The 17,133-nt window shown below is 48.2% G+C and overlaps 1 protein-coding gene across 2 annotated transcripts in view; it reads left to right on the top strand.

The window, feature by feature from the left end:
* The window catches only part of LOC129827805 (bifunctional heparan sulfate N-deacetylase/N-sulfotransferase 1-like), a 38,558-nt gene that overhangs the window by 17,023 nt on the left and 4,402 nt on the right, over window positions 1–17,133 (top strand). The window contains exons 2-9 of one of the 2 annotated variants that reach the window (XM_055889005.1): window positions 1,898–2,380; window positions 6,077–6,164; window positions 6,457–6,611; window positions 9,753–9,938; window positions 12,114–12,242; window positions 12,344–12,526; window positions 13,580–13,676; window positions 14,336–14,459. In XM_055889005.1, the coding sequence (XP_055744980.1) occupies window positions 1,898–2,380; window positions 6,077–6,164; window positions 6,457–6,611; window positions 9,753–9,938; window positions 12,114–12,242; window positions 12,344–12,526; window positions 13,580–13,676; window positions 14,336–14,459 (1,445 nt within the window). The remainder of the gene's footprint in view (window positions 1–1,897; window positions 2,381–6,076; window positions 6,165–6,456; window positions 6,612–9,752; window positions 9,939–12,113; window positions 12,243–12,343; window positions 12,527–13,579; window positions 13,677–14,335; window positions 14,460–17,133) is intronic. The other variant, XM_055889006.1, reaches the window with a different exon arrangement.

Below are 17,133 nucleotides of genomic sequence, written 5' to 3'. Positions count from 1 at the left end.
TCTCATGCTCTCTCTCTCGCTGTGTCTCATGCGCTCTCTCTTGCTGTGTCTCATGCTCTCTCTCTCTTGCTGTGTCTCATGCTCTCTCTCTCGCTGTGTCTCATGCGCTCTCTCTCGCTGTGTCTCATGCGCTCTCTCTCGCTGTGTCTCATGCGCTCTCTCTCGCTGTGTCTCATGCGCTCTCTCTCGCTGTGTCTCATGCGCTCTCTCTTGCTGTGTCTCATGCGCTCTCTCTTGCTGTGTCTCATGCGCTCTCTCTTGCTGTGTCTCATGCTCTCTCTCTCGCTGTGTCTCATGCGCTCTCTCTTGCTGTGTCTCATGCGCTCTCTCTCGCTGTGTCTCATGCGCTCTCTCTTGCTGTGTCTCATGCGCTCTCTCTTGCTGTGTCTCATGCTCTCTCTCTCGCTGTGTCTCATGCGCTCTCTCTTGCTGTGTCTCATGCGCTCTCTCTTGCTGTGTCTCATGCGCTCTCTCTTGCTGTGTCTCATGCGCTCTCTCTTGCTGTGTCTCATGCGCTCTCTCTTGCTGTGTCTCATGCTCTCTCTCTTGCTGTGTCTCATGCTCTCTCTCTTGCTGTGTCTCATGCGCTCTCTCTCGCTGTGTCTCATGCTCTCTCTCGCTCGCTTTTTCTTCCTCTTCCTCTCTGTCTCTCTCTTGCGTGCTGCGTCTCTCTCTCTCTCCTTCTTCCTCTCTCTCTTGCTCTCTCTTCTCTCTGTCTCTCTCACTGAGAGATTCAATTCAATTTGCTTTATTGGCATGCCGTAACAATGTACATATTGCCAAAGCTTATTTTGGATATTTACAATATGAAAATAATAAGAATCCAAATTGTCAATGGGACAACAGTAACAACTCGATACCATCTACTGCATCTTGCCTATGCCGTTCTGTACCATCACTCGTTCATATATCTTTATGTACATATTCGTTATTCCTTTACACTTGTGTGTGTATATGGTAGTAGTTGTGGAATTTTTAGGTTAGATTACTCGTTGGTTATTACTGCATTGTCGGACCTAGAACCACAAGCATTTTGCTACACTTGCATTAACATCTGCTAATCATGTGTATGTGACAAATACAATTTGATTTGATCAGTAACAAAGGGTCAAAATAACCATACATTGAACAATAACAATAAGCATACAGTAGAGGACATGTGCAGGTTGATTGGTCTGTCAGACACTGTCCCTCATCTTATGGCAGGCTCTCTCTGTCTCATGTGCTCTCACTCTCGCTCTCTGTCTCTCTCATTCTCACTCTCTCGCTCTCTCTTCCTTTCTCTTTTCCTCTTCCTCACTATGTCTCTCTATTCCTCTATTTTAGTAATCCCAGTAGAGCCTGGTAACCAAAGGAAAGTTTGCAGGTCTTGTGAAAGAGCAGAGGTAGAGGGAGGAGTGGTAGGTGGGTAAGCATGAATACCTGGTCAATCTAGTGGGGTTTGGGATCAGTCTATCAGGGAGAGAAAGTGACATGGGGAGAGAATTAATCTCAATGACATCATCAATGTTGAACAGGAATATGTCTCATACTTCTGCATTGGGGGAAAGTTGCTTTAATATTTGTTTTGTGTGTGGGAACATCCTCAGTGTATGTGGGTGAGTGTTAACGTAATAACATTGTTTTCGTAGACGCCCACACAGCAGAGAGCGAGAGAGAGGGAGAGCATCCATAGGATGTAATGAATTGAATTACCACCCTTCAGCTCTATAGAATGTATTTCATAGTCAAGCTTATTCAATATGATGACACTTGGAAATGCATTCCACAGAGCTAGAAGGATTTTCTATTCCACATGATTGGAAGTTTTGTCCATTCAATGCAACAGATTTCTATCGACAATGATCGATGAACTCTCTGTTCCTTCTTGATGATGTAATTGACCTCCCTCCTGTAGGCCAATGAGAACAGCCTGCTGAGCGCCCAGCTCAAAGGCTTCCCCCTCTTCCTCCACTCCAACCTGGGCCTGAAAGACTGCACGGTCAACTCCAAGTCCCCCCTCCTCTTCATCACGCGCTCCGGCCAACCCCTCCCCGGCCCCCTCCCCGGTGATGACTGGACCGTCTTCCAGTCCAACCACTCCACCTACGAGCCCGTCCTCCTGGCCAAGACCCAGTCCGCAGAGAGTGTCCCCTCGCTGGGTACGACGGCCGCACTGCTTCCCTCCGTGGTGCAGGACCTGGGGCTCCATGATGGGATCCAGAGGGTTCTGTTTGGGAACAACCTCAACTTCTGGCTGCACAAGCTGGTGTTTGTGGACGCGGTGGGCTTCCTGACGGGAAAGAGGCTCTCTCTCTCCCTGGAGCGACACCTACTGGTCGATATAGATGACATCTTTGTTGGGAAGGAGGGCACGAGGATGAAGGTGGATGATGTTAAGGTGATATATACTTTTAAAAAAGAAATGTCAATTTCCAATGTTTCCATCTCTGAGATTTTGTAATTATGCTGCATTATATGTTTGTAATTAAGCATTATTAGGCAGGTAGAGTGCATTCAGAAAGTATTCAGACCCACATTTTGTTACGTTACAGCCTTATTCTAAAATGTATTACATTTATTTTTTCCCTCAGCAATCTACGTACAATACCCCATAATTACAAAGAGAAAATAGGTTTTTAGAAATTTTTGCAAATGTATAAAACATTTAAAACTGATATCACATTTACATAAGTATTCAGACATTTGTTGAAGCATCTTTGGCAGCGATTACAGCCTCGAGTCTTCTTGGGTATGACGCTACAAGCTTAGCACACCTGTATTTGGGGAGTTTCTCCCATTCTTCTCTGCAGATCCTCTCAAGCTCTGTCAGGTTGGATGGGGAGCGTTGCTGCACAGCTATTTTCAGGTCTCTCCAGAGATGTTCGATCGGTTTCAAGTCCGGGCTCTAGCTGGGCCACTCAAGCACATTCAGAGACTTGTCCCGAAGCCACTCCTGCGTTGTCTTGGCTGTGTGCTTAGGGTCGTTGTCCTGTTGGAAGGTGAACCTTAGACCCTGTCCGAGGCCCCGAGCACTCTGGAACAGATTTTCATGAAGGATCTCAGTTCTTTTCCTCAATCCTGACTAGTTTTCCAGTCCCTACCGCTGAAAAACATCTCCACAGCATGATGCTGGCACCACCATGCTTCACCGTAGGGATGGTGCCAGGTTTCCTCCAGACGCTTAACATTCAAGCCAAAGAGTTCAATCTTGGTTTCATCAGACCAAAGAATCTTGCTTCTCCTGGTCTGAGAGTCCTTTAGGTGCCCTTTGGCAAACTCCAAGTGGGCTGTCATGTGCCTTTTACTGAGTGGCTTCCGTCTGGCCACTCTACCATAAAGGCTTGATTGGTGGAGTGCTGCAGATGATTGTCCTTCTGGAAGGTTCTTTCATTTCCACAGAGGATCTCTGGAGCTCTGTCAGAGTTACTATCGGGTTCTTGGTCACCTCCCTGACCAGGCCCTTCTTCTCCGATTGCTCAGTTTGGCCGGGCGGCCAGCTCTAGGATGAGTCTTGGTGGTTCCAAACTTGTATAATTTAAGAACGATGTAGGCCACTATGTTCTTGGGGACCTTCAATGCTGCAGAAATGTTTTGGTGCCCTTCTCCAGATCTGTGCCTCGAGACAATCCTGTTTCGAAGCTCTATGGACAATTCCTTCGACATCATGGCTTGGTTTTTGCTGTGACCTTCACTGTCAACTGTGGGACCTTATATAGACAGGTGTGTGCCTTTCCAAATCATGTCCAATCAATTGAAGTTATCACAGGTATTGCTTTTATATATTTCTTTGCAAAATTGGCTAAAAACCTGTTTTCGCTTTGTTGTTATGGGGTATTGTGTGTAGATTGATGGATTTTTTTATACACTGCTCAAAAAAATAAAGGGAACACTTAAAAAACACAATGTAACTCCAAGTCAATCACACTTCTGTGAAATCAAACTGTCCACTTAGGAAGCAACACTGATTGACAATAAATTTCACATGATGTTGTGCAAATGGAATAGACAACAGGTGGAAATTATAGGCAATTAGCAAGACACCCCCAAAAAAGGAGTGATTCTGCAGGTGGTGACCACAGACCACTTCTCAGTTCCTATGCTTCCTGGCTGATGTTTTGGTCACTTTTGAATGCTGGTGTAGACTCCGTCTCTTGCTAGTGGTAGCAAGAGACGGAGTCTACAACCCACGCAAGTGGCTCATGTAGTGCAGTTCATCCAGGATGGCACATCAATGCGAGCTGTGGCAAAAAGGTTTGCTGTGTCTGTCAGCGTTGTGTCCAGAGCATGGAGGCGCTACCAGGAGACAGGCCAGTACATCAGGAGACGTGGAGGAGGCCGTAGGAGGGCAACAACCCAGCAGCAGGACCGCTCCCTCCGCCTTTGTGCAAGGAGGTGCACTGCCAGAGCCCTGCAAAATGACCTCCAGCAGGCCACAAATGTGCATGTGTCAGCATATGGTCTCACAAGGAGTCTGAGGATCTCATCTCTGTACCTAATGGCAGTCAGGCTACCTCTGGCGAGCACAAACGACCCCACAAAGAAATGCCACCCCACACCATGACTGACCCATCGCCAAACCGGTCATGCTGGAGGATGTTGCAGGCAGCAGAACGTTCTCCACGGCGTCTCCAGACTCTGTCACGTCTGTCACATGTGCTCATGTGCTCAGTGTGAACCTGCTTTCATCTGTGAAGAGCACAGGGCGCCAGTGGCGAATTTGCCAATCTTGGTGTTCTCTGGCAAATGCCAAACGTCCTGCACGGTGTTGGGCTGTAAGCACAACCCCCACCTGTGGACGTCGGGCCCTCACACCACCCTCATGGAGTCTGTTTCTGACCGTTTGAGCAGACACATGCACATTTGTGGCCTGCTGGAGGTCATTTTGCAGGGCGCTGGCAGTGCACCTCCTTGCACAAAGGCGGAGGTAGCGGTCCTGCTGCTGGGTTGTTGCCCTCCTACGGCCTCCTCCACGTCTCCTGATGTACTGGCCTGTCTCCTGGTAGCGCCTCCATGCTCTGGACACTACGCTGACAGACACAGCAAACCTTTTTGCCACAGCTCGCATTGATGTGCCATCCTGGATGAACTGCACTACCTGAGCCACTTGTGTGGGTTGTAGACTCCGTCTCATGCTACCACTAGAGTGAGAGCACCGCCAGCATTCAAAAGTGACCAAAACATCAGCCAGGAAGCATAGGAACTAGAAGTGGTCTGTGGTCACCACCTGCAGAATCACTCCTTTTTGTGGGGTGTCTTGTTAATTGCCTATAATTTCCACCTTTTGTCTATTCCATTTGCACAACAGCATGTGAAATTTATTGTCAATCAGTGTTGCTTCCTAAGTGGACAGTTTAATTTCACAGAAGTGTGATTGACTTGGAGTTACATTGTGTTGTTTAAGTGTTCCCTTTATTTTTTTGAGCAGTGTATATATTTTTTATATTTTTAGAACAAGGCTGTAAAGTAACAATGTGGTAAAAGGGGAAGGGGTCTGAATACTTTCCGAAGACACCGTAAGTAGGTTGGTACAGCACATGAAAGGCATCTTGCCGCTCCTAGTATTATATTAAACCTATTCTCACCCTCCACCCCCTCTCTCTCTTTATTCATCTCAGTAGGCTCCTCAGAGTTGACAGGCTTCAGCGTTCCGATAGGGCGACACACTCTCTCAAGAACCATATCCCTTCATATTTCAACACTGAATAGGACTTGTTTTGGTTGTCTGTGTTGTTCTGCATTCCTCATCAGAGTTGTACCTCCTCTCATGTGCAAGGGTAGAACATTAGAATACCAGGACTATGTCAAGGCTTCCTTCATCTCTTGGCATCTGAACAGTGAGGTTATGGAAGGAACCTGACAAGGCAGGAAAGACAGAGGGAGACTGGGAGAAAGAGAGAGATGAAGCGTGGATTCATATACAGAGAATAATTAAACAAACTCAAATCAGAGGAGAGAGATCTCAAGCGGAATGGAGGAGAGAATAGAGGCCACCGGGGGTTGATGAGGATGTGAACGGGGAGAGAGTTACAGACCAACAAGATGAGCTGTGTGTGTATGTGTTGCCTTGCTCACCCCCACCTCCTCCCTGTGTCAGGCCCTGTTGGAGACCCAGAGAGAGCTGCGCGACCATGTACCCAACTTCACCTTCAACCTGGGCTATTCAGGGAAGTTCTTCCATGCAGGTAAGACAGGCGGGTGCCTGCGGTATGAAACTCACACCAGCATTAATGAACACACTTCACAGGTTCTTATGGGATTGCATTAACAAATCCCAGCAGTATACGTATTGCTTTTATAACTTGAGGACATACACCACACTCCACGGTTCATCAAACAAACGTTTTTCTCCCCTTTCCTTCTCTTCATTCTTTCGCTGCTACTCTCCTGCTCCGTCCGGTCCTCTACCTGTCCTCCCTCTGCACACCTCCCATCCTCTTACCTTTTCTCCTCTCCTCCCTCTCCTTTTGTGTCCAGGGTCAGATGAGGAGGACCTGGGGGATGACCTGCTCCTCTCCTACGTCAAGGAGTTCTGGTGGTTCCCCCACATGTGGAGCCACATGCAGCCCCACCTCTTCCACAACCAGTCAGTGCTAGCTGAACAGATGCTGCTCAACAAGAGGTTCGCTATGGTGAGTCTCTGTCTGTTTGGGGGCTAGCAGTGGGATGCTAACAGTTAGCCCACATCACTGTGTTGCTCCTCATTAGAAATGCTGACGTTAGCCTAATCTCGGTTAACCCAGAACTAAAGTCTTGCATAATTGGTCAGATGTTCAATTAAGTTCTGGGTCCATACTTGTTAACTTCTCTAGGGTATGTGGGACGGTAGCGTCCCACCTCGTCAACAGCCATTGAAACTGCAGGGCACCAAATTCAAAACAACAGAAATCCCATAATTTAAATTCTTCAAACATACATGTATTTTACACCATTTTAAAGCTACTTGTTGTAAATCCAGCCAAAGTGTCCGATTTCAACAACAAAAAATCGACGAAAGTACACCAAACGATTATGTTAGGTATGAGCCAAGTCACAGAAAAAGACAGCAATTTTTCCAGCAAAAGAGAGCAGTAACAAAAAGCAGAAATAGAGATAAAATGAATCACTAACCTTTGATGATCTTCATCAGATGACACTCATAGGACTTCGTGTTACACAATACATGTATTTTTTGTTCGGTAAAGTTCATATTTATATCCAAAAATCTGAGTTTAGGCAAGACGCTACTGTCTCACTTGGCAAAAAGCCTGAGAAAATGCATAGCGCCACATTAAAATGAATGACTATGAAAATTACTATAAAATCAAACTTTCATTAAATCACACATGAAAGATACCAAATTAAAGCTACACTGGTTGTGAATCCAGCCAACATGTCAGAATTGAAATAGGCTTTTCGGCGAAAGCATACGATGCTATTATCTGAGTATAGCACAATAGTAAACAAAGAGAGAAGCATATTCCAACCCTGCAGGCGTGACACAAAACACAGAAATAAAAATATAATTCATGCCTTACCTTTGACAAGCTTCTGTTGTTGGCACTCCAATATGTCCCATAAACATCACAAATGATCCCTTTGTTCGATTAATTCCGTCGATATATATCCAAAATGTCCATTTATTTGGCGCGTTTGATCCAGAAAAACACAGGTTCCAACTTGTTCAAACGTGACGACAAAATATCTCAAAGGTTACCTGTAAACTTTGCCAAAATATTTCTAACTACTTTTGTAATACAATTTTAGGTATTTTTTAACGTTAATAATCGATCTGTGTTCAATACAGGATTAAAACGATATGTAGCATGCCTTCTGGACATGCGCTTCAATCAAACAGGACATCTGGAGTGACTCGACTTCAAGATGGCTGTTTTTCTTCATTACACAAAGGAATAACCTCAACCTATTTCTCAGGACTGTTGACATCCAGTGGAAGCCGTAGTAACTGCAAGCAATTCGCTTAGAAATCTGGTTTCCCAATAAACTCATTGAAAAGACAGTGACCTAAAAAAAAAAAAAAAAAAATCTGAATGGTTTGTCCTCGGGGTTTCGCCTGCTAAATAAGTTTTGTTATACTCACAGACATGATTCAAACAGTTTTAGAAACTTCAGTGTTTTCTATCCAAATATACTAATAATATGCATATCTTATCTCCTGGGGATGAGTAGCTGGCAGTTGAATTTGGGTATGCTTTTCATCCAAACGTGAAAATGCTGCCCCCTAACCTAGAGAAGTTAAGAGAAGAGCTAGAACGTGGATCGGAACTGGAGCGAAGAGCTCCACCCTCTCTCTTTGTATGTTACGGGCTGAATGTCACCTCCCCTCCACCCTCTCTCTTTGTATGTTACGGGCTGAATGTCCCCTCCCCTCCACCCTCTCTCTTTGTATGTTACGGGCTGAATGTCCCCTCCCCTCCACCCTCTCTCTTTGTATGTTACGGGCTGAATGTCCCCTCCCCTCCACCCTCTCTCTTTTTACGGGCTGAATGTCCCCTCCCCTCCACCCTCTCTCTTTGTATGTTACGGGCTGAATGTCACCTCCCCTCCACCCTCTCTCTTTGTATGTTACGGGCTGAATGTCCCCTCCCCTCCACCCTCTCTCTTTGTATGTTATGGGCTGAATGTCCCCTCCCCTCCACCCTCTCTCTTTGTATGTTACGGGCTGAATGTCCCCTCCCCTCCACCCTCTCTCTTTTTACGGGCTGAATGTCCCCTCCCCTCCACCCTCTCTCTTTGTATGTTACGGGCTGAATGTCCCCTCCCCTCCACCCTCTCTCTTTTTACGGGCTGAATGTCCCCTCCCCTCCACCCTCTCTCTTTTTACGGGCTGAATGTCACCTCCCCTCCACCCTCTCTCTTTGTATGTTACGGGCTGAATGTCCCCTCCCCTCCACCCTCTCTCTTTGTATGTTATGGGCTGAATGTCCCCTCCCCTCCACCCTCTCTCTTTGTATGTTACGGGCTGAATGTCCCCTCCCCTCCACCCTCTCTCTTTGTATGTTATGGGCTGAATGTCCCCTCCCCTCCACCCTCTCTCTTTGTATGTTACGGGCTGAATGTCCCCTCCCCTCCACCCTCTCTCTTTGTATGTTATGGGCTGAATGTCCCCTCCCCTCCACCCTCTCTCTTTGTATGTTATGGGCTGAATGTCCCCTCCCCTCCACCCTCTCTCTTTGTATGTTACGGGCTGAATGTCCCCTCCCCTCCACCCTCTCTCTTTGTATGTTATGGGCTGAATGTCCCCTCCCCTCCACCCTCTCTCTTTGTATGTTATGGGCTGAATGTCCCCTCCCCTCCACCCTCTCTCTTTGTATGTTATGGGCTGAATGTCCCCTCCCCTCCACCCTCTCTCTTTGTATGTTATGGGCTGAATGTCCCCTCCCCTCCACCCTCTCTCTTTGTATGTTACGGGCTGAATGTCCCCTCTCCTTCTGAAATTCTAACGATGCTAACACCTCTGAAATGATGACTTGTCCAAAGCACCAGAACTAATGCTGCTCTTTATCTCACACATCCTGTTGTATCATGACAGATTACATTTATGTGCTGTGTTGGGCTAGCCTTAGCATTGCTACTGAGGAGCAATACAGTGAGGGCTTGTGCTGAATGAGAGAATTCCCTTGGTCATGAGTTATGTGTGTGTCAGGTCGTATCAGTCTGACTCCTGGCTGTGATTTTAATTATGATTCCTTCTTCCTCCCTCCCTACCTCCTATCTGTCTCTCTCCTCCCCCCATACACCCCTCTTCTGCCTCCCCCTCCCTCTCTTTCCAGGAGCACGGTATCCCCACTAACATGGGCTATGCGGTGGCACCCCACCACTCTGGGGTGTACCCGGTCCACCTGCAGCTGTACGATGCCTGGAAGAAGGTGTGGGGTATCAGGGTGACCAGCACGGAGGAGTACCCCCACCTCAAACCTGCCCGCTTCAGACGAGGATTCATACACAGCGGTATCAGCGTGAGTCACCCTACTGACGGTTACTCTATTCTATTCAATTCAAGGGCTTTATTGACATGGGAAACGTATGTTAACATTGCCAAAGCAAGTGAAGTAAATTATAAACAAAAGTGAAATAAACAATACAAATTTACTGTAAACATTACACGCACAGAAGTTCCACTCTCTCCGTCTCTGGGTTTGTTCTGTCTTCCTTTGCAGATCTGAAGTTACAGAATAGGTGTAAACAATTCACCACCTTCATAACTCTATTACCCCACCTATCTCACCACCTTCATAACTCTATTACCCCACCTATCTCACCACCTGCATAACTCTATTACCCCACCTATCTCACCACCTTCATAACTCTATTACCCCACCTATCTCACCACCTTCATAACTCTATTACCCCACCTATCTCACCACCTTCATAACTCTATTACCCCACCTATCTCACCACCTGCATAACTCTATTACCCCACCTATCTCACCACCTTCATAACTCTATTACCCCACCTATCTCACCACCTTCATAACTCTATTACCCCACCTATCTCACCACCTTCATAACTCTATTACCCCACCTATCTCACCACCTTCATAACTCTATTACCCCACCTATCTCACCACCTTCATAACTCTATTACCCCACCTATCTCACCACCTTCATAACTCTATTACCCCACCTATCTCACCACCTTCATAACTCTATTACCCCACCTATCTCACCACCTTCATAACTCTATTACCCCACCTATCTCACCACCTTCATAACTCTATTACCCCACCTATCTCACCACCTTCATAACTCTATTACCCCACCTATCTCACCACCTTCATAACTCTATTACCCCACCTATCTCACCATCTCTCCCTCTTTCTTCTCTTTTCTCTGTATCTGCTATCAACATCTCTCCTTCTCTCTGTCCTCCCCTGAGATGGAAAGAACAGCAGGGCAGTTTTATGTATGTCACCGTGGCAACAGTGGCCTTGGAATGGCCAGCCTCATTATGCCTTGGTGGTCAATCAGTGTGTGAGGATCCCTCTACAGCAGTAGGTGATAGTGGACTGTAGCTACGCCAACCACTCTGACTGGCCCCCAAACACTATCAACCACTCTGACTGGCCCCCAAACACTACCAACCACTCTGACTGGCCCCCAAACACTACCAACCACTCTGACTGGCCCCCAAACACTACCAACCACTCTGACTGGTCCCCAAACACTACCGACCACCCTGACTGGCCCCCAGACACCACCGACCACTCTGACTGGACCCCAGACACTACCAACCACTTTGACTGCCCCCAGACACTACCAACCTCTCTGACTGGCCCCCAGACACTACCAACCACCCCGACTGGCCCCTAGACACTACCAACCTCTCTGACTGGCCCCTAGACACTACCAACCACCCTGACTGGCCCCTAGACACTACCAACCTCTCTGACTGGCCCCTAGACACTACCAACCTCTCTGACTGGCCCCTAGACACTACCAACCTCTCTGACTGGCCCCTAGACACTACCAACCACCCTGACTGGCCCCTAGACACTACCAACCTCTCTGACTGGCCCCTAGACACTACCAACCAACCTGACTGGCCCCCAGACACTACCAACCACCCCGACTGGCCCCCAGACACTACCAACCACCCTGACTGGCCCCTAGACACTACCAACCACCCTGACTGGCCCCTAGACACTACCAACCACCCTGACTGGCCCCCAGACACTACCTCTTGGATATGCCTTTAACAATGCAACAACAACATCAACAACAGAGAGACTTTTCCCTCCACAACATAAACCCTGACGGCACACCACCAACACACAAGTTAATCTTCTTAAAAACACTATCTGATACCCCAGTAGTACACTATGTTGTGCTGCCAGTAGGTTTTCCTCTCGTGCTGTCTGTCGGCATCTCTCTCTTCCTGTAGATGATTGATATTCAGATCCCCAGACTCTCTCTAGCTGCATGTGTATTTTAATGAATTCCATATAGGCTTCTCCAAATGATGATAATAATAATATGAAGATTATTGTAAGCAAAAGTGTTGATATTGCCTGGGGTTTGGAATGTTTTGCATTGAATAGACCAGTGGTGCTGGTGTGTGCGCGTGCATGCTTGTGTGTGTCATTGACTTATAAGTGTGTGTGTCATTGACGTGTGTGTTTGTTTGTTTGCAGGTCTTGCCCAGGCAGACATGTGGCCTGTTCACGCACACCATCTTCTATAAGGAGTACCCAGGCAGTCCCAACGAACTGGACAAACTCATTAACGGAGGAGAGCTGTTCCTCACTGTTCTACTCAACCCTGTGAGTTAACACACACTATACATCCAATCACTGCTGGCCACTCCCACTATCAGAGTGAATTTAAGTTTACCTTTCTCTCTCTCGCTCTCGCTCTCCTCCAGATCAGTATCTTCATGACCCACCTGTCTAACTACGGTAACGACCGGCTGGGCCTGTACACCTTTAAGAGCCTGGTGGCCTTCCTGCAAACCTGGACCAACCTGCGGCTGCAGACCCTGCCTCCCATCCAGCTGGCCCAGAGATACTTCAGCCTCTTCCCTAACGAGAGAGACCCACTCTGGCAGGTCAGTCTGTGGGACAGAGAGAGACTGGCTGGAACTGGATGTGTCTATTGACGAATACTGGGATGTGATAACTATCTTGGGGAATCGACTACAAGTGGAAAAATCATGTTAGGTTGTATTTTGAGCGGAACATCCTTTTAACCTGAATGTACACAGCTTAGTCTAATTTAGAAAGGCCTTTAACATGAGTCCTGGGTGGATCCTTGTCCTGTAGACCACAATCTGCTGCCAAGTATTGTATTTGTGTTCAAAGGGCATCTCCATTGACCGTTCCAATGTAGCCGCACGTCCTCAGGATGTTGTATGTATTTGTTCAGGGTTCATTAATCCTTAAGAGTCTATTGACGCACCCATGCGTCAATCTAACATAATTTAAAAAGCCCCTTCAAAATCTGTCAGTTTAAGCTAGAGATATCAGTTTTTTTCACCGCATCTGCCAATGTTGGCCTTCTGCATCTGTGGTGGAAGGTGGCCGAGCTACAGCGTTTTGTCAGACCAGGAGACATCCCGATAATCGGTCTTCTCATGAAAACGTCCGTAGCGTCCGGTTGGACAAACTAATATGACCCCTCTATGGAAAGGGGAGACTCCCGAACACGATGGTGTTCTCCGTTTTGCTCTACAACCCCCACAAGTGTCAGGGGACTCATTTGAAGGTAACCCATACAAACGAATGGAAGAATGGACGTAGTTTTGTGTCCCAAAAAATAAGGGGTTAAATATGTGTTCAAAAAACTAAAATATTTCCTGAGCTTTCATGTCTCTTCAAAACCTTATTCCTTATGATTTTATTTTTTGACTGTCTGTTTTGCCATTTATGAATGTGTTATTCAATGCATTTCTATGGGCTATAGTAGTAAATAGAAACATTTATACCTAAAGATGTGCTAAAATTCTAAATAAAATAGCTAAATTATCCATGGTATGACCATCGTAAAACAATTTCATATGTTAGCTTAGTACCCAAGCCCCCCCAACGGCATAGACTTTTAGTGGTTAAACAACTGGATACATGTAAGAATGACTAAGGACTCATAAACCCTGGTCCTACAGGATCCCTGCGAGGACAAAAGGCACAAGGACATCTGGTCAAAGGAGAAGACATGCGACCGTTTCCCCAAGCTGCTTGTCATTGGGCCTCAGAAGACAGGTGAGAGATGGAACACCAGATCCACCTAGTGGACATCACTAGCCATGACTCTCAGTCCACAACCTCACCTCTGCGTGCTCCCCATCCCAAATGGCACCCTATTCCCTGTGTAATGCACTACTCTTGACCAGAGCGATACCCTGGTCAAAAGTAGTGCATTATATAGGGAATAGGGTACCATTTGGGACGGAGCCTTGATTTCACCTCACTTGTGATTCACTTCCCTTCCTCATATGTGATTATCGCAGTGAGGAGTAGTTAGAGCTGACAGGTATCTGCTCTGGCCTGTGGGAGGTTTCTGAGACTTTGGTCTGCAGAGGAGGTGTTGTTGTCTCAGAGTTACACATTCTCCGTACAGAACATAATTACGGGAACTTGCCTGTCACACATGACCGACTGACACTCTCTCCTCCGCAGAGAAAGCAGAAGGCGGTTTATGAGAAACACTCACCAACACTAATGGGAACAGGACACTAACGAGACGATTTATTTGATCATTCATTGTCATGGCTGCTGCAAGGTGCTTCAAAGTTGATGTTTTAATGCTTCAAAATATATACTCTCTCTCCACTGTCTCTCTCTCTCCGTCTCTCTCGCTCCCCGCTTCATCCCCCTTCCCTCCCTCTCTCTGTCTCCCTCTCCATCCCTCTCTCTCCCAGGTTCTACAGCCCTCTATCTGTTTCTGGGAATGCACCCTGACCTGACCAGTAACTACCCCAACAAGGAGACCTTTGAGGAGATCCAGTTCTTCAACGGACACAACTACCACAGAGGCATCGACTGGTACGACTACCACAGCGAAACAGCTCTGGGACGTATTCATAAAGGGTCTCAGAGTACATTTACATTTACATTTAAGTCATTTAGCAGACGCTCTTATCCAGAGCGACTTACAAATTGGTGCATTCACCTTATGGCATCCGGTGGAACAGCCACTTTACAATAGTGCATCAGATCTTTTAAGGGGGGGGGGGGGGGGGGGGGGGCAGAAGGATTGCTTTATCCTAGGTATTCCTTGAAGAGGTGGGGTTTCAGGTGTCTCCGGAAGGTGGTGATTGACTCCGCTGTCCTGGCGTCGTGAGGGAGTTTGTTCCACCATTGGGGGGCCAGAGCAGCGAACAGTTTTGACTGGGCTGAGCGGGAACTGTACTTCCTCAGTGGTAGGGAGGCGAGCAGGCCAGAGGTGGATGAACGCAGTGCCCTTGTTTGGGTGTAGGGCCTGATCAGAGCCTGAAGGTACTGAGGTGCCGTTCCCCTCACAGCTCCGTAGGCAAGCACCATGGTCTTGTAGCGGATGCGAGCTTCAACTGGAAGCCAGTGGAGAGAGCGGAGGAGCGGGGTGACGTGAGAGAACTTGGGAAGGTTGAACACCAGACGGGCTGCGGCGTTCTGGATGAGTTGTAGGGGTTTAATGGCACAGGCAGGGAGCCCAGCCAGCAGCGAGTTGCAGTAATCCAGACGGGAGATGACGAGTGCCTGGATTAGGACCTGCGCCGCTTCCTGTGTGAGGCAGGGTCGTACTCTGCGGATGTTGTAGAGCATGAACCTACAGGAACGGGCCACCGCCTTGATGTTGGTGGAGAACGACAGGGTGTTGTCCAGGATCACGCCAAGGTTCTTAGCGCTCTGGGAGGAGGACACAATGGAGTTGTCAACCGTGATGGCGAGATCATGGAACGGACAGTCCTTCCCCGGGAGGAAGAGCAGCTCCGTCTTGCCGAGGTTCAGCTTGAGGTGGTGATCCGTCATCCACACTGATATGTCTGCCAGACATGCAGAGATGCGATTCGCCACCTGGTCATCAGAAGGGGGAAAGGAGAAGATTAATTGTGTGTCGTCTGCATAGCAATGATAGGAGAGACCATGTGAGGTTATGACAGAGCCAAGTGACTTGGTGTATAGCGAGAATAGGAGAGGGCCTAGAACAGAGCCCTGGGGGACACCAGTGGTGAGAGCGCGTGGTGAGGAGACAGATTCTCGCCACGCCACCTGGTAGGAGCGACCTGTCAGGTAGGACGCAATCCAAGCGTGGGCCGCGCCGGAGATGCCCAACTCGGAGAGGGTGGAGAGGAGGATCTGATGGTTCACAGTATCGAAGGCAGCCGATAGGTCTAGAAGGATGAGAGCAGAGGAGAGAGAGTTAGCTTTAGCAGTGCGGAGCGCCTCCGTGATACAGAGAAGAGCAGTCTCAGTTGAGTGACTAGTCTTGAAACCTGACTGATTTGGATCAAGAAGGTCATTCTGAGAGAGATAGCAGGAGAGCTGGCCAAGGACGGCACGTTCAAGAGTTTTGGAGAGAAAAGAAAGAAGGGATACTGGTCTGTAGTTGTTGACATCGGAGGGATCGAGTGTAGGTTTTTTCAGAAGGGGTGCAACTCTCGCTCTCTTGAAGACGGAAGGGACGTAGCCAGCGGTCAAGGATGAGTTGATGAGCGAGGTGAGGTAAGGTAGAAGGTCTCCGGAAATGGTCTGGAGAAGAGAGGAGGGGATAGGGTCAAGCGGGCAGGTTGTTGGGCGGCCGGCCGTCACAAGACGCGAGATTTCATCTGGAGAGAGAGGGGAGAAAGAGGTCAAAGCACAGGGTTGGGCAGTGTGAGCAGAACCAGCGGTGTCGTTTGACTTAGCGAACGAGGATCGGATGTCGTCGACCTTCTTTTCAAAATGGTTGACGAAGTCGTCTGCAGAGAGGGAGGAGGGGGGGGGAGGGGGAGGAGGATTCAGGAGGGAGGAGAAGGTGGCAAAGAGCTTCCTAGGGTTAGAGGCAGATGCTTGGAATTTAGAGTGGTAGAAAGTGGCTTTAGCAGCAGAGACAGAAGAGGAAAATGTAGAGAGGAGGGAGTGAAAGGATGCCAGGTCCGCAGGGAGGCGAGTTTTCCTCCATTTCCGCTCGGCTGCCCGGAGCCCTGTTCTGTGAGCTCGCAATGAGTCGTCGAGCCACGGAGCGGGAGGGGAGGACCGAGCCGGCCTGGAGGATAGGGGACATAGAGAGTCAAAGGATGCAGAAAGGGAGGAGAGGAGGGTTGAGGAGGCAGAATCAGGAGATAGGTTGGAGAAGGTTTGGGCAGAGGGAAGAGATGATAGGATGGAAGAGGAGAGAGTAGCGGGGGAGAGAGAGCGGAGGTTGGGACGGCGCGATACCATCCGAGTAGGGGCAGTGTGGGAAGTGTTGGATGAGAGCGAGAGGGAGAAGGATACAAGGTAGTGGTCGGAGACTTGGAGGGGAGTTGCAATGAGGTTAGTGGAAGAACAGCATCTAGTAAAGATGAGGTCAAGCGTATTGCCTGCCTTGTGAGTAGGGGGGGAAGGTGAGAGGGTGAGGTCAAAAGAGGAGAGGAGTGGAAAGAAGGAGGCAGAGAGGAATGAGTCAAAGGTAGACATGGGGAGGTTAAAGTCACCCAGAACTGTGAGAGGTGAGCCGTCCTCAGGAAAGGAGCTTATCAAGGCATCAAGCTCATTG

The sequence above is a fragment of the Salvelinus fontinalis genome, chromosome 29, assembly GCF_029448725.1.
Source record: "Salvelinus fontinalis isolate EN_2023a chromosome 29, ASM2944872v1, whole genome shotgun sequence".
Classification (NCBI taxonomy): domain Eukaryota; kingdom Metazoa; phylum Chordata; class Actinopteri; order Salmoniformes; family Salmonidae; genus Salvelinus; species Salvelinus fontinalis.
The sequence above is the reverse complement of the archived record's forward strand: the minus strand, read 5'-3'. Positions and strand labels throughout refer to the sequence as shown.